General features: G+C 45.1%; 1 protein-coding gene across 1 annotated transcript in view; it reads right to left on the bottom strand.

The window, feature by feature from the left end:
* Positions 1-2,687: 2,687 nt before the first annotated feature.
* LOC137638787 (uncharacterized protein DDB_G0286299-like) overlaps positions 2,688-18,097 on the bottom strand; it is a 281,890-nt gene continuing 266,480 nt past the window's right edge. Inside the window, exons 3-5 of the mRNA XM_068371155.1 lie at positions 13,889-14,460; positions 5,311-5,695; positions 2,688-4,354 (exon numbers count right to left, since the gene is read on the bottom strand). Coding sequence (XP_068227256.1) covers positions 3,771-4,354; positions 5,311-5,695; positions 13,889-14,460 — 1,541 coding nt within the window. The 3' untranslated portion in view covers positions 2,688-3,770. The remainder of the gene's footprint in view (positions 4,355-5,310; positions 5,696-13,888; positions 14,461-18,097) is intronic.

Genomic DNA, 18,097 nt, shown 5'->3' with positions numbered 1-18,097 from the left:
AAAAAAATCATCATGATTTAATTAAAGTCCATAGGAGGCTAAGCAGCTTTAGGCTCCTCTCCATCTGACAGAGTCCTCAAGGGAATATCAGTAGGAGGGGGAACAGCAACTTCCTCATCTACAGGAACCTTGTCCGATAAAAGCTGAGTCTCAAGCAAGGGAGAGACCTATTGTGGTGGCAATGCTTTACAAGCAGAGTCCACACTCACTGGTGCATTAGTAGCGGACCAGAACGCAACGTCATGTAACTGCTTGACAGTCTGTGAACTGTCAACAACTGAACTGTCAACCACAACAGGTGCGTGAGGACGCACAGCGTCCACTCGAGACTGCTTTGACTGCCTAGACTGAGCAGTCAAAACAACTCTAGAATGCGGAGGTTGACGCACAACGTCAAAACAAGTCAACTCCGATTGTTATTGAACGTCTTGAACGTCAACAGGAGCCTCAGCAAGTGGCCTAACGTCCAAATGCGGCTGAAAAACCACACGAGACCGCATCGAGTGTGGTTCTAAACAACCTGACTGACGTGACTAAGCTACGCCAACGTCAACAGTAAGCACAAAGGAACGTTAGGTTGGCTGAAAGCCAGGATATCGATGAGATAAACGGCTAGACTCAACGGACTAATCGGCAGAATAGTCTTCCATAAGGGAGGCAAGCATATACTGCATGTCTTGCCATACAACCCATTAAGGATCAACGGAAATGGTTGTGGTAAGAGACGAGGGTAACGTCTGTGACCGCAACACTTTGCCTACAAAAAAAGACTCTCGGAGTCTGTGTTACGCTTTTGTTAGGCGGCGAGCAGTTATCCGATGACTGCATAGGGTCAGAGCTGTCCTAATGGTTGTAACCAGGATGCTGGACCTGTCCTGAAAGGACTGACTTTCGCTTAAGGGCTTCGAAACCTTGTGACAGGTTTCTTATGCGAAAAGCCTTCGGATGACGAGGAGAAACAACGTCTCTCTCGTCTTATGGTAGGGGAGATCTTGGTAAGATACACCCGATACCATAGAGGGAAAACGTCTGTTCGTTGGTCAAGGCCTCTCGAACTCATAAGTCGTTTGACATTACTTCTCCCCTGGGCTTGGGAGCATGTAAGAGGTCCCGGACTAGGTGAACGACAGGCACGAACAGACGAACCCTCGGACGCAACACTGTAACACTTTGCGCATATCACTTTATCACTTCGATTTTCTGTTTTGCACTTATTTCACTGAAATTTTTACTGATTTCTACCTGAAACACGCAATTCTACCCTTCATTAAAAGGTAGTAATTGCGAAATCAGTCGTATAATGCAAGCTCATTAATACCAGCAAAAAACAGAAAACATAATTAAAGATAAAAAAATCAGTGGCTGGGAAAGAGACTAAACACTAGTTCATATAACTACGTTTTCAATCTCTCACCGCACATAGCCTGGGGACGAGAATAAAATACTAAAACGTTTTATCCTTCCTCCCCGTACAGCGACTAGGGACGAGAGTAACACGAGAACAACGTTACCCGCTTGAACGGAACGTTTTCTCTCCTCTCTCTCCCTCCGTCTCTATCTCTCTCTCTCTTTCTCTCTTGATTTCGCACCTAAGAGAAGAGCCCAATTATATTTCGTCAAAAAAACATGTTATTTGACTAAAGGAAAAAACTGAAAGGTTTTTCAAATAAAAAGTTCCTTTAAAATAGAATTTAAAACATTTAAGCTAAGAAAGAATGAACAAAACGTCAGAATCGATTTACTCTTACTGCAAAGTGAAACCGTGATACACTCTCTCTCTATCGTAACGATAGAGCGCATGTTGAACGTCCTGAACGTCAACAACTGCGTAGCATAAATAAACTAAACGTTAGTTCATCTTTGAAAACAGTACGAAGACTATCAAAGAAATTCTTTCATAAAATATTACATTTAAAAAGTTTTAAATCCTTAGCTCTTTAAAAGCTAATTACGATATAAAGGGCTCAACGTTGATTAACTTCGGTTTCCAAGTTAGGACCGCCTACTCTCAGGAAAGGTCTATATAAACAAAACATTAAAATTATTTTTATATGTTTATAATAAATGGAAAGTTAATCGAAGAGGCCTAATAAAGGCGGAGAGATATAAAATATATAGAGGAAAATCTATAACGTGATATAATTACTAAAAGCCTAAACACACTTCCGCTAAGGGAAGGGTCGGCCATTTAAAAGTGAAAGAAAGTCCATACTCTCTTTGTCACCATAATTAAATCTATCCAAAACGAGTTCAAGATTTAAGATGAAGATAAAACACCTGCATAGCGAAAGCTCAAAACTAGAATAGTGTACTTCACCAATTAGTTGTGAAAACAAATCCAGTTTAGCAACAGCGAATAAGCACGTCTTGTCGGGAGCACGACAGAGAGAAAATTGAGTTCTTTGTTTACATTGAGTACTGAGTATCTGGACGACAGATGGCGCTGTTGGGCACACCCGCAACCTGTGTAGCGATCGCTGACGAATTTTACCTTAAGAGTTTTCTGTCGAGCAACAGAGTTGCAGCTATTATAATCACCGGCTAAGTTAAATATTGAAAAATACGAGTTTAAGAAGATAGTGTACATGACAGAAATTAATAGAGAACTCATTTCGTGTCTTACAACTTTAAAAAAAGACCTACCATAACAACGTTCATGATGATGATTTAGTATTACAGTAGTAGAGAAAATGTTTATATTTACCAACTCAAACACATTTTGTTGGTGTAATTGGGACTGGTGAACAATTGTTTGCAAAAATGTCGAACAAAAACACAACCAAGGCCAATGAATACACTAGGGTATGGAAATTAACAAAGTATATTAAAATAATTCTTTCCCACTCTAATAATTTTGAAAGTGAAAGTAAGAAAAGTAGTCCTATCAAAAAATTGGAGTGACAAATACTTCTTATTAAGTTGATATTTTCTTTCTACTGAACAATTCACAAGTCAGTTTATTACCGTAAGAAAAATCTTTAACCACTTTCATGCTAAAAACATACACTCATAGATTTCACATAAACATTAGCAATATTATGAAGCTTTCTACCAATTGTGGAAAGTTTGTTTTACAATACCATGCAAGTAAATTGATGAGATGGAGACAACATTGCTAAAATAAATAATATGCAGTCACCTGTATCTTCAAGTGTTACACACTAAAGTTGACCAACTGCAAAAACAGCAACTCCCATAAACTGAGCTGTAGATCAAATACTGTATACAAAATCTCTGAGGTTTACATTTTAGCAAAGATCAGGTACTGTACTCTGAAAGTTGAACTGTGAAATTAGGATGAATTCCTTTAATTTAAGCTTCAGCCTAACAAATATTCAATAATATTCCAAATTGCGCCAAGACTTTTACTCTTAATCTCTCAAATATTCAACAAAAATCTAGAGCAACTATCAGTTATATCATCTTCAACAGGCAGTGCTCTGTATGTTGTACTGAAACACTCTTTAAGATATGTAAAATCACAAATTCAAATACATAACTATTGAATTGTAGTAAAATAAGTGCACTTTTAGCATTCACGTTATACTACCACATTTTTCAAAATAACATTCATACTCAAGTAAAAACCAGAAGTGTAAATTCTCGTGAATAACATAAAAAACGTCACTATACATGAAGATTCACGTATAGAAAAGATTGCATGTGCTTCACTCCAGACTATTTACAGAATATTAGAATATGTTATAACAGAACTGGAACAGTACTATATTATGAACCTTTTCTGAATAAAGGAAGAGTTCTATATAAATTCACTTAGATACTGCACCTGGATGTAATGGCTTGAAATTTGTTCTTGAAAGTCCTAATCGAACACCTATTCTTTGTAATGGATTAGGTGATTTTGGAACAAAGTTTGGTGTGGCTGTACTGGAAGACTGAATGGGACTTCGGAAAGGAACCTTCACTATGCCAATTTTCGAGACATCCCCTACTCTTGATGGAGTAATACTATTGCTAACAATTTTTGTTTTTTCTTTAGGTTTAAACTCTGGTGTTTTTGACACGGATTTAATAACAGCTTTTCCTTTCGGAGATTTAACCTCTGGCAGTTTTGAAACGGTGGAAGAACTCACTCCTGGAGATGTTCCATTCACGACTGGTACAGTGTTTTCCTTTATAGATTGCTTGGTTGCCGGATTTGCTTTCACTGGAGGTTTAACAGGACTGCTCTTTGTACTCTGTTCCTTGACAAGACTTTTGGAAGATTTTGGAGGTTTTGTTTTCTTAGGCTCTTTAGCTTTCGTTGCCTTCTTTTTTACTGGGCTTGGAGCAAAATCACTCTCCTCTGATAACTCACATGAACCAAATCCATCAAAACCTTCAGAATCACTCTCTGCAAAGCCAAAAAGAATTGCACTGGGAGTCATTCATCATTTTTAAAAACCCGTTTAAAAAAGCATTGCATTACTGAATAATACAAAAATTCAAGTTTAGCACTTAAACTATACCTATAATCTAATCGTAATCTTTATTGAACATGCCAACAAATTTCTTCTAAAAATCTTGATCTCTGATTAAAATTTTGAGGTTCTTGGATATACAATCGTTTTATAATAAAAGCTTCCTGATTTCACTCATAGTATTACAAAGAAGTTCGAAAAGAGCAGTGAGCCACATTTCTAAACTTGTAGCGTATAGATTATAGCAAGCAAAAATATTTAGACACCAAAGTGAAAAGACAGACAAAAAGCTGAAGGAGAAAGTACATACACTGTATTATATTCATTTTCATGTTTACATAAGCATAAAAAGTACATATTTTTCATGTACACATATGCATTGAAATTAAATATTTTCATGTGCACATACATTAGGAAATGTTTATCATGTATACAACACATGCATTCAAGGTAAGGTACATAATTTTTCGTGTACTCTACTTCACAAGTATAAAAAATATAAGAAAATTTTCCTGCACACATTTCATAACTTCCATTTACACATAACGATTTTAAGTAAATAACACATGTATAAATATGCATTTGAGGTACAGAACATAATTATGTGACATACAAAAGTTAAAAAAAGTTTTATAAGACTGAGTAAAAATTTTGAATAGTTAGGAAAAAATAAAATGTCCAAACAGGAGTTTAGATGTCAAGCACAGCAAAAAACATAACCAGTAGCATTACCCTTCAACTAATAAATCTGAATGAGCTTATGTAAAGGCCCTTATCTAAGTCAAGAAAGAGCCTCTAATACCTATAAAGAATAGCCACGTTTCTCCACCTTCTTTCATTCTATAAGTGATAAGATTTTCACAAACATAAAAACAACACAATACCATACCTTCAAAAAATGCAACTTGTTTCCTCTGTCTTTTACTTGTCCTCCCAGTAGAAGTTGAAGGCTGAGGATCTATCACTTCACATCCTGCATTACTAGATGATTCTGTCACATTACCATCTGGAGTTACATCTTGGTGTTCTTCCTCTTTCTTTTCTTTGTCAGATGATGCAGAGTCTTTGGATGGTTCCTGTCCTTTGTTATTTTCCTTTTCTTCTTTGGACAAGTCCTTTGAATCTACCTTATCCACATCAGGACCATTGCAGGTTTCCTTGTCACTGGAATTTCCATCAATATTTTTCGCCTCTACATCTGCCTCTACTTTCTGTTTGTCTGTGGAATCAGAGGTTTCCTTCTTGGAAATGGCAATTACAGCTTCTAGTTCTCTCTGGAAAAAGTCAAAATTAATAATATTAAAACTATATGAGTGTTAATGCTATGAAATAGGCAAAGGAAGTAATAAACTGTATGATACTTAAAAATTAAAATATTACAGAAATATGACAAATTCGTAGATAATTTGTATTTTTCCTAACTATACAAACCTTAGCTATTTAATAGGGGTTATTACTTTCGGCGTAGCTGAAATGACGAGCCATTAGAATTTTTAATGAGGGTTTACTACCCCACCGCTAGTTAGCGGGGGGTAAGGAGGGTAGCTTGCTACACCCTCCCCCTCACACACACCTGTGCTTGAGCTCACTTTGCTTAGAGGTAGGACTTCAAGGGGGATAGGGCTGGCGGGCAAGTTTGATTAAATAGCTAAGGTTTGTATAGTTAGGAAAAATACAAATTATCTACGAATTTGTCATTTGTTCCGTAACTGGAATACAAACCACATTACAGTATTTAGTAGGGGTGACTCACCCATTAGGAAGGGTAGACGTCCCAGCCAGTCTGGCTTTTGGCTTTGCCCGGGGGCTCGTTATTTGAGTGTGAAAGCACCCAAGAAATAAGGAGTCCCTGCACCTCGCTAGAACCTTGCTACGCAAGGACTGCGGCCTACGCAAGCTGTATGTGAAGGTATGAAGAAGTGTGACTCGTCCCAGGAAGTTGTTCTGAAGTTCTTTAGATGGAAACTTGTAGACTAGGACTCTCCCAATACCACCTCGTTAGGGTATGGGTACGTAACAGTTTTAATCTTAATGTTAGGAACACAAGGGAGCATGGTTTACCTGCAGTGGTTTGAGGTCAGCTATACAGAGAACCCAGGATGCTGCTTTCCCCAAGAGAGGGGATGATGAAGAAAACAATAAGGGCCAGTCAAACCTTTTCATTCATGCAGACTAAAACTAGGTAACAGAGCCTTCAACCTTCTGCTACTTGTCCAATAAGGAGCTTGAGGTTTTAAACCAGCTGTTGTGCAGCCACCACAGGGCCGATAGCGAACGTATCGAGTCTCCCGTGGGTCACGTCTTGCAGGTAGTGGGATGTGAATGTTTGACGTTTCCACACCCCAGCTTGAAGAACCTGCGTCCCTGAAAAATTTCTTTGGAAGGCCAGGGACGTAGCTATGCCCCTGACATCATGTGCTCTAGGGCGACGTGATGGAGGGTCTGGATTCAAGGCTAGGTCGATGACCCTACGAATCCATGCAGAGATGGTGTTCTTGGTGACCCTCCTCTTAGTCCTTCCTGTGCTGACGAATACAGCTGGTACCTGAGGACGGGCTGCAGCTGTTCTTTTGAGGTACAGACTCAAGCTCCTTACTGGGCATAGTAAAACATGGTCTGTGTCATCTGTTATAGTACGGAGACTAGAAATCCAGAAGGAGTCGAATCGAGGATCCGCCACTCCAGGATTCTGAGTCCTAGCAATAAACTCAGGGACGAAGCTGAACGTTACCTCCCCCCATCCCCTTGAATAGGCGATGTCATACGAGATACCATGAAGTTCGCAGACTAGCTTGGCCGAGGCCAAAGCTAGCAGGAATACCGTCTTCCAAGTTAGGTGGCGATCTGATGCCTGGCGTAATGGTTCATAGGGAGGTCTCTTAAGAGACCTGAGAACTCGAACCACATTCCATGGAGGAGGTCTCACTTCCGACTGAGGGCAGGTAAGTTCATAACTACGTATGAGTAGGGAAAGTTCTAGCGATGAAGAAATGTCCATTCCTTTCAGCCTGAAGGCTAGACTTAAGGCTGAGCGATAGCTTTTCACTGCCGAGACTGAAAGGCACATTTCTTCCCGCAAATACACAAGGAACTCCGCTATTGTTGGAATAGTAGCATCGAGTGGAGAGATACCCCTTCCACGACACCAACCACAGAAGACTTTCCACTTCACCTGGTAGACGCTGCCGAAGACTTTCGCAGGTGTCCAGACATCCTGACAGCAACTTGCTGCGAAAATCCTCTCTCAGAGAGGAGATGATGGATAGTCTCCAGGCGTGAAGTCGTAGTGAACCTACAGCTTTGTGGAATATGTTGGCATGTGGTTGTTTGAGTAAATTGTGTTGTGGAGGGAGTTCTCTTGGTAGCTCCGTTAGGAGTTGCAGAAGGTCCGAGAACCATTCCGCGTGATGCCATAGCGGAGCTATAAGGGTCATTGAAAGATTGACCGACGCTCTGGTCTTGTTGAGTACCCTCCTCATCAGACAGAATGGGGGAAAGGCGTACTGTAAACGTCGATGTTGTCCCACCATTGTTGGAAAGCATCTTGCCAGAGAGCCTTGGGGTCTGGGACTGGGGAACAGTATAGCGGGAGCCTGAAATTCAGGGCCGTTGCGAAAAGATCCACAGTCGGAGAACCCCACAAAGTCAGGACTTTGTTGGCTACTAGATGATCCATAGACCACTCGGTACTCACTATCTGAGAAGCTCTGCTCAGAATGTCGGCGAGCACATTCCTTTTGCCCGGAATGAAGCATGCCGATAGTGGTACCGAGTGGACTTCGGCCCATCTCAGTATCTCTACTGCTAGATGGGATAGTTGCTGCGAAAAAGTACCTCCTTGTTTGTTGATGTAGGCCACTACTGTGGTGTTGTCGCTCATCACCACCACAGAGTGACTTGTCAGGTACTATTGGAACTGTTGAAGGGCCAGAAAGATGGCCTTCATCTCTAGGAGATTTATATGGAGGTACTTTTCTGACTCTGACCAGAGGCCTAAGGTTGTATGGTGCAGCACGTGGGGCCCCCCCACCCTGTTTTTCCAGCGTCTGAAAACAGCATCAAATCCGGGGGGAGAACGAGAAGATCCACTCCCTTTTGTAAGTTCTCGTCTGCCACCCACCCCCGGAGATCCGTCAGTTCCGCAGGTCCCATGGGGATCTGGATGTCCGGGGAATCGTACCCTTGATTCCACCGGGACTTGAGTCGCCACTGGAGAGATTTCATCCTGAGGCGACCGTTGGGAACTAGACAGGCCAGCGATGAAAGATGACCGAGGAGACGTAACCACAATTGGGCTGGAAGTTCTTCTCGTCTGAAAAAAGGTCTTGCGACCTTCTTCAGCCTTGCTATCCTGTCGTCTGATGGGAAGGCTTTGTGGAGATTGGTGTCTATAATCATGCCTAGGTATACCAGTCTTTGAGTGGGAAGCAGTGAGGACTTCTTGAGATTTACCATGATCCCCAGATCTTGGCAAAGTCTCAGAAGTTTGTCTCGGTGTTGAAGAAGGGATGACACCGAGTCTGCAAGGATTAACCAGTCGTCCAGATAATGGTGGAGACGGATGCCAATCCTGTGTGCCCAAGATGATATCAGGGTGAACACTTTGGTGAAAACTTGTGGTGCTGTGGAGAGACTGAAGCACAGAACCTTGAACTGGTACTTTCTGTTGTCTAGGCTGAATCTTAAGTACTTCCTTGAAGACAGATGGACTGGGATCTGTAAGTACGTGTCCTTTAGGTCCAGTGTGCACATGAAGTCTTGCGGTCTTACTGCTAGTCTGACCGTGTCCGCTGTCTCCCTGCTGAACGGAGTTTGTTTGACAAACTTGTTCAGAGCTGAGAGGTCGATGACTGGTCTCCAGCCTCCAGACGCCTTCTTTACAAGAAAGAGTCGACTGAAGAAGCCTGGAGATTCGTCGAGGACCTCTTGGAGAGCGCCCTTCTTCAACAGGGTCTAGACTTCTGCCCGAAGGGCTTGCCCCCTTGCTGATCCCATGGCAAGGGAGCTCAATGACACTGGATTCGTCGTCAAGGGAGGTAGAGATGTTATGAACGGGACGCGATAACCTAGACTGATCACGGAGATTGTACTGGAATCGGCCCCGAGTTGCTTCCACCTGTTTGAGCAACTTTGTAGGCATCCCCCCACTGGTGGACATGCAGGGGACTGCCTATCCTAGCGTTTGCAGCCTCGGCTGCTCCCTCTAGGATTCTTGCCTCCCTGGAGGACTTTTTGTCTTTCCTTCCTTTGACAGGAAAGGGCTTAGACACCACCGTCTTCGCTGCTGTCGTCGTTTTAGCGGTCTTGACTGGACGGGACTGCTGTGGTGCTGGAGGCTTATAGGGCTTAGATGTTAAAGCCCTATGAAGGAGGAAGTCTTGATGAGACTTCCTCCACCTCTCAGCAGCATGTTCCACTTCCTTAGGCTCAAACAAGATGGATCCCTCTAGAGAAGAATGTCTGAGCCTATTGATCTCGGTGCTAGGGACCTTCTGATGGAATCTCTCAGCTACTGCATCCCGACGTTTCAGAATGGTATTTGCCCACAAGTTCGAGACTTGGTGGGCCAGAAACTCGATCGTGCGAGTACCTGAGAGAAGAAAAGTCTCCATAGCCTTCCTGGTACGTTCTTTGGAGAAATCCTCAGAACGTATCTGGATACCTAAGGTCCCCAACCAGATGTCGAGCCACGAAGTGGCTTGCATAGCACACTTCGCAACTTTTTCCTGGTTAAGGATCTCGGTTGCCGAGAATGAAACCTGCCGGTTGGAGTCTCTCTCAAGAGGGACTCCCCTGGTAAGCTTCTCCAGCGAGTGGTGAAGAGGAAGAGCTAAACAAGGCTCCTTAAGGATCTCAAAGTACCTCCTCTGCTGTATGCGAGGAGGTGGAAGGAGCTTGTTGGTGGCACTGGAACGGTTGGAGGAGGACATCTCGGAGAGCTGTAGAGAGATCTTGTCCCTGGTACTCTTAACCCCCTGAGACCAGGGCAGTGCTGCACTGGTCTTGGAGGGTTTCTGAGTACCAAAGACACGGTCCAAGACCGTGTCCTTGCCCTCTCAAGGAGAGATCTCTGGGTCGGAAAACCCGTTGAGAGTCCTCATTAGAGTCAGAGCTTGCCAAAACGCATGTTCTGACTCTTGTTGGTCTCCTGATGTAGGACTTGCAGCGAAGCCTCCTGTCCCCAAAGGCTCTTCTTGGGGAGAGTCGCATACGTTCTCCGAGAGGCTAGCTGGCTCCATCCTAGTCCTAGTAGAGGACTTCGGTAATGTTTTAGAGTCCTTAGATTCCTTCCTGGGAAGGATGTAGGACTCAAATATTGACGAGGATGGCATGTTCCTTTCAGTCCCCACCTGAGAAGACATCTCGGCGCAAGGAGAGGTTTCCCTCATTGGTGCGATGGGGGAAAGTCTCTCCTCACGAGATTCCCCTGAGGACAGGAAATCTTTGTCCAAAGGGGAAGGAGAGACAGTCTGGGGGAAAGAAGGAACCTGCCTCGAAGGCTTGCGTGGAGTCAGTTTTGCCCTTGGAGAAGTTACCGCGTCCGGAACTCCTCTTTTTCTCTTCAAAGGGGGTAGAAGCAGCCAAGGATCTGTGCCCCAATTCAGAGAAGACAGGCTTGAACGCCTGCATTACGGCTCTGATTAGTGCACCCAACCAGGGCTATTGGCTGACAGATGCGCTGTTAGACATACCCCTTGAAGGGACAGGAATTGAAGGATCCCTGGAAGGAGTTATCATCATTGGTGGGTTCGCCTGGAAAGGCTTTGGGATCCTGGACCCCTCTAGATGTTTCCCTTCTCTCACAATGCACACTGGTATGCGCTTGCGGGGAGGGGAATGAGGCGATGGCGACCTTGCCATTCGTAGTTCAGCAGTCTCGCGCACGGGAGGATATTGACGCTCGCGCGAGGGAGAATACCGGGAGTCGCGCGCGGGAGACTGCGGGCGTGAGGGACACTGATGGCGCACAGGAGCGCATGCGGGAGACTGTGGGCGCACAGGAGTGCGTGTGGGAGACTGTGGGCGCACAGGAGTGCGTGCGGGAGACTGTTGGCGCGCACTCGCGCGAGCGGGAGAGTATTCGCGCGCAAGCGGGTGCGCAGGATCAAGGCGTTGAGTGGGTGGGCGAGAGTTTGCGAGTGCCTGTACCAGATGTAGGGTCCGCGCGCGCAGGAGAAAGACCCCTAGCGCGTGGGCGCGCAGTTGAAGTCTGTGCTGCTTGTGGGCGCGAATCCGTAGGAGAGGCTGGGCGAGTGCGCGCGGGGCGTGCACACGTATTCTCGCGGATGCGTGCGGGCGATGCAGAGCGCTGGCGCGATGGCGAGAGCTGGAACGTGGGAGAAGTCACTCTAGTTGCCTTCCCAGTAGCGCCCAGATTAGTAAATCATGGGTGCGTAGGAGAAATAACTGCTGGACGTGAGCGCTGGCGCGCAGGAGATCACTGGCGAGTAGGAGAGCGCTGGCGCGTAGGAGAGCGCTGGCGCATGGGAGAGTGCTGGCGCATGGGAGAGCGCTGGCGCATGGGAGAGCGCTGGCGCGCAGGAGGTTAACAGCGCGCAGCTGGGCGTGGGTGCGTATGCTTAGGCTCAGGCAAGGCCTGGCGCGCAGGAGAACGTGGGCGCGTATGTGCAAGAGTGCGTGCATAGCGCGTAGAAGAGCTGGGCTCCTGTTGGGACGTATGTGCGTGTTGGAGCATACGCCCTTGATGCCCTGTGTTCGGGTTTGTTGACGGGGCCTGAGGAGCTACTATTAGCACGCTCGTCAGGTTCCGTTGGCGGATAGCGTGTATCTGGTTGGCGCGCCTTAGGGTGTTCAGATGAAACCTTATTAGGTTTATATAAGAACGGTGACGGCAGGTCTGTCGGGTGGAAGGTCGGCGTGTCCTTTAAAAGGACGACCTTCCACCGAAGGAGATCACGAACGATCAGCAGAAAGGTCCAGGACCAATGCAGGAACAGTGATAGGTGATCGATGTCGAGGCTCCTCTGCGAGGGACTGCATCGAAGATGTTGAACCGAAGAGGCGCCTCCTCACCGCAGGTGAAGGAAGGCCTCTCTGGCGAAGAAGGCGAGCCTTGCGATGAATGCGCCCTCTGGGGGCCGTAGGGTCAGCGAGCTGACCTTCTGCAGTCCTCCAAAGAGGAGACTCTGTAAGTGAACTCCCCCGAGGGGAAGAAACACTAGCAGGAGAGACTGTTGGACATAGTTTGTCCCTCGTTGGTTGAACAGGAACGGGAGAAACTAAGCCGTCAGCTACCGTAGGGTTAGAAGAGGCAGAGGTGACGGGTGATACCGCATTGGATACCTCTGACACCACAACGTCGACAAGAGACAGAGGATCAACCTCTGTCGGTGACGGCGATTGCTTGACAGCGGCACCCAATCGGATGTAGTCAAGTAAAACCTCCTTGGAGGGCGAACCTTCAAGCCCCAAAGAGGACCAAAGCTGAAAAAAGGGGATTACTGTAGTGACATATCCTCCCACGGTGGGAGAGGTGGAGCTGCTTCGCTAGGGGAAGCAACGTCATCTCTCGAGCAACGAGTTTGGTAAACAGTTCATCGGTCTACGCTACCACTCGACGGTCTCTCGAAAGAGACTGATCAAGTGGGAGCTTCGGAGGAGGTTTGGGCAACGGAAGAAGAGGCCTTGGGTTTTTCTCCTTTCAAAGAAACCTTCGAAGGAGAAATATCCCGTTTGGACTTCTTCTTCCGTCGTCACGAAAACCTCTCCCACTGGGAGGTAGACCACTCCCTACACTCACTACACCTGTTATTGCTATCACACCGTTGGCCCCTACAGGAAGGGCAAAGGGCGTGAGGATCGGTCTCGACCGCCGACATGAATGTTCCACAGGGGCAGTCGGGATACCCAGGGCAGGTGCGCATATTCGCAGAGGCCAACTTCACACACAAAACTAGAAAAGAAAAAGCAAAAAAGCATTAAATGGCTGCCAAATGACGGCGGGGATGAAAGCGGACACGTCCGACTACCATCCGAGCCGAGAGCAAAGTGAGCTCAAGCACAGGTGTGAGAGGGGGGGGGGGGGTAGCAAGTAGCAAGCTACCCTCCCCTACCCCGCTAACTAGCGGTGTGGGTAGTAAATCCTCGTTAAAAATTAATGGCTCGTCATTTCAGCTACGCCGAAAGTAATACCCCTATTAAATAGCGTGGTTTGTATTCCAGTTACGGAAATACTATGTTTTTATAATCATGCAAAAACGAAGTAAACTGAACACAACATTTCAAGTAAAAGGAGTGACATAAATATGGTAAAAAATTAACTCCTTTATCCATCTACAGTACTTATCTAATGAACATGAATCTATTTATGTCCATAACTTTAGTTTCCAGTTGTTACATGTCAACGGGAAACCTGAGCTGATATTTTAGACTATCACTGTGAGTGCAAACAAATTAATACAAAGTATTCACAATGAAATTACATTTAAAGCAGTACTAAAACATACCTGGAACAACCTCTCTTCAACAGTCAATCTTTTTCTTGGAGGTGATCTGACTGGGGATTTCTGAGTAGAAGTCAGAGGGGTACTGGTTGATGTTGACAAACAAACACTTTCCTTAAAATCTGGATCAATATCTTCATCAACAACTTTCTTTATAACTTCTTTGTCTTTATTTTCCCTTTCCTTATCTTTTCTGTCATGCTTTTTATCTTTTTTGGACTTGCGTCTCTCTTCTTCTGAACTCGATTTATCTTTGCTTTCTCTGCTTCGCTCTTTATCACGATGCTTATCTTTCTTTCGGTGTCTATCTCTATCTTTGTCCTTGTCTCTGTCACGCCTATCACGATCGCTGTCTCGTTTATCCCTGTCTCTGTCCCTTCGTTTCTCATCTTTCTCTTTGTCCCTTCTCTTTTCTCTGTCCTTTTCTTTGGAGTGGGTACTACTGGATTCCTGGCTACTGCTTGATTTGTCTTTGTCACTAACTTTACTTTTATCACTTAAGGATGACAGCTTCTGTGACTGGTCTTTATCGTCCTTCTTCTTTTTGACTGGAGGGGTATATTCGGAAAAATCATCTGGAATAAAGAGTTAAAAATAAACCATAATCATAACTGTACAAGTCACCAAAAATCACAAATTTCCAAAGCAATTTATATTTTTCTTATCTAGAGTCCTTTACCTGAGGTTGTGGTGGCCTACTGGAAGCATCCCTGCCTGGCGATTTCCAGACGGGATATCGAATCCCGCTTAAACTCGATAGTTTCTTAAAGTGTCTGCAACCTCGCTGTTCTTGTGAGCTAAGGTTGAGAGATTTGGGGGAGCCTATAGATCTACCTGCTGAGTCATCAGTAGCCACTGCCTGGCCCTTCCTGATCCTAGCTTGGGTGGAGAATTGGCTTAGGTACTGATTATTATTATTATTATTATTATTATCATTATTATTATTATTATTATACATACATATACCAAGGCACTTCCCCCAATTTTGGGGGGTAGCCGACATCAACAAATGAAACAAAACAAAAAGGGGACCTCTACTCTCTACGTTTCTCCCAGCCTATTACTATTATTATTATTATTATTATTATTACAAGCTAAGCTAAAACCCTAGCTATAAAAGCAAGATCCTATAAACGCGAGGGCTCCAACAAGGAAAAATATCCCAGTGAGGAAAGAAAACAAGAAAATATGACAAACTTATAACAGAGTTTGTATTTTTCCTAACATACAAACCAGAATTCTTTACTATAGGAGATATGCTAGCGCAAGCTGGAAAATATGGCATAAAACCTTAACAAGGTCGTTAACGACCGGGCCAGTAGTTATCCACCTGTTAGGGGTGGGGGACTGCCGGTCGGTAGCTACTGAATACCTTCAATCGGATTCTAGCTAGGACTATTTTTAGGGGGCGGTGACGGAGGGAAGATTTGTGTAATGAATTTGGGTTTGTATGTTAGGAAAAATACAAACTCTGTTATAAGTTTGTCATTTGTTCCTTCACTAGATACAAACCCTCATTCTTTACTATAGGAGACTTAGTCTTGAGGTCAGAGTGGTCGAGGAGTTCCCTATTCCAAGGGAAGATAGTCCTCAGACTAGACTCTTTTGATGAAAAAATCTCCCGTTAACTTTTCTTTGTAGATCCCCATAAACTTAGCACGACTGAAAGTTTGTAACTACGTGGAAACAAATGTTTCAGGATGAAGAGGGTCGGGAACATTCGACTCGGACCCTTTCAAACTTAGGATTCCCCTAACCTTGAAAAGGGGAACCCTCGTGACTATGAGTATAACTTATACCCTGTGAGAGGAGTCAGATGAGTTTCATACCTTACTTCCATTGGCAAGTCCAGCTGAAACTGGTTACAGACTGGGATACTCAGATGGGAGGAAAAAGGAAGTGCAGAAGATAGATGGATGTCCTTCTAAAAACCTAGTGTAACACAGAATCCCCGACCAATGACTACTGTCCCCTGAAAGGGCGTAAGGTAGCTACAGCATCTGTTGACCTGTCACAATAGGCCCTATAGAAAAGGTGTTTAGAGACCTATGTGTCACATTGGTTAAATAGTGAGTGGTGAATGTAGATTGGCGTTTCCAGACTCCAGCTCTTAAGATTTGTGAGACTGAAAAATTTTTCTTAAATGCCAGTGAGGCAGCCACTCCCATAACTTGATGGGCTTTGGGTTGAGCTGCCTCTGGGTCTTCATGAATGGCTCTGGCAATAACTTTCTTGAGCCAGAAAGAGATGGTGTTTCGAGAGATTCTCTTCTTTACCTTGTTGGTACTGAGGAAGAGATGACGGAGGCGTGGTCTGAAAGGTCTGGTGCGCTTCAAGGTATTTCCTTAGTGCCCTGACTGGGCACAGAAGCAATTGGTCAGTATCCTGTGTTACCCTATTGAGGCTGGAAAATTGAAATTCTCTAAACCTCTCATCGGCCAATGAAGGATTCTGAGTTTTGGCCACAAAGCCTGGCACGAAGTTGAGCGAGACTTCCCGCCATCCTCTAGAATGGGTGACTTAGTAAGATAGACCATGAAGTTCACCGACCCTTTTTGCCGAGGCCAGAGCTACTAGGAAGACGGTCTTAAGGGTTAGGAAATAGTCAGAGGTCCTATTTATGGGCTCATAGGGTGGTCCCTTCAAGGAACGTAAGACCAGGGACATGTCCCAAGATGGTGATCTAATCTCAACTGGGGGGCAAGATCTCTCAAAACCTCGAATCAACAAGGTAATATCTTCGGAGGTGGAAAGGTCAACCCCTCTCAGTCTACAGATGAGGCTTAAGGCTGAACGATAGCCTTTCATTGCCGAGACTGAGAAGAGTTTTTCCTCCCTGAGGTACACAAGGAAGTCTGCCACTAATGGAAGAGAGGGATCGAGTGGAGACACGCCTCGCCCTCTACACCAAGCTGCAAACACTCTCCATCTTGCTCGGTAGAGGTTTGTGGAAGATTGGCGCAGGTGCCTGGACATGTGCTCAGCCACCTTCCCTGAAAAGCATTTGCTACTGAGGAGTGACTGGAAAGCCTCCAGGTGTGAAGCTTCAGGAAGGGGATTCTCCCGTGGGGGATACCACTGTGTGGCTGCGTCAACAGAAGGGGTTCTGGAGGCAGAAACCTTGGAACCTGAACCAGCAGGAAAAGAGGGTCTGCGTACCACTCTCTGCTTGGCAATGCCGGAGCTATTATAGTTAGCTTGCAGTTCCGGAAGGTCCTGAGTTTGTTGATCACCCTTCTAGGCAGGCAAAAGGGTGGAAAGGCATATGCGTCCAGGTTGTCCTAAGAATGTTGAAGGGCGTCCTGGATCGCTGCCTGATGGTCTGGAACTGGGGACCCGTAGCGGGGAAGTTTCGCATTCAGAGAAGTGGCGAACAGGTAAATTGTGGGGAAACCCCACAAAGCTATTACTGTCTTCACTACTCGAGGATCCAAAGACCATACGCCACTCAACACTTGGTGATGCCTGCTCAGTTGATCTGCCACGATGTTTCTCTGGCCTGGAATAAACCTGGCTGTGAGAGAATGTTGTGACCTTCCGCCCACTGGCAAATCTGGACCGCTAGCAGACAGAGGTCTCTTGCCAGAGTACCACCTTGTTTGTTGATGTACGAGACGGCTTTGGAGTTGTCGCTCATCAGCACCACTTCTCGTCCTTGTAGATCTTTTACAAAGTATTTTAGGCCTTTCCAGGCTGCTAATAATTCCAGGTGATTTATATGGAGTTTGTTCTATCAGAGACCAAACTCCTGATGCTAATTTTGGGCCTAGGTGGGAACCCCAGCACTGTAGCGATGCGTCCGAAAAGAGTTTTAAATTTGGACTGGGGCTTTGGAGGGGAATGTCCTTTTGGGTTATTCTCTCTGGTTGACCACCAATGAAGATCTTGTATGACCAGAGCTGGAACCTCCCCTGACAAGAATGGGGAATCGATCTTTTGAGACCAATGGGTCTTCAGATGCCACTAGAGACTTCTCATTCTTGATCTTCCACCTGGAACTAGTTTTTCTAGGGAGGAAAGATGGCCCAGAAGACTCTGCCACGACTTGGCTGTAGGCGGCAGTGGAGACAAGAGTTGGACGATGAATTGTTCCAGTCTCCGAAGTCTGTCTTCGAAGGAAACACCCTCCCTACCTGGGTGTTGATGGACATACCCAGATAGTTTAAGACTTGGGTTGGAGTCAAGCAAGACTTCTCTGCATTTACAAGGATC

Source organism: Palaemon carinicauda, chromosome 3, assembly GCF_036898095.1.
Source record: "Palaemon carinicauda isolate YSFRI2023 chromosome 3, ASM3689809v2, whole genome shotgun sequence".
Classification (NCBI taxonomy): Eukaryota; Metazoa; Arthropoda; class Malacostraca; order Decapoda; family Palaemonidae; genus Palaemon; species Palaemon carinicauda.
The sequence above is the reverse complement of the archived record's forward strand: the minus strand, read 5'-3'. Positions and strand labels throughout refer to the sequence as shown.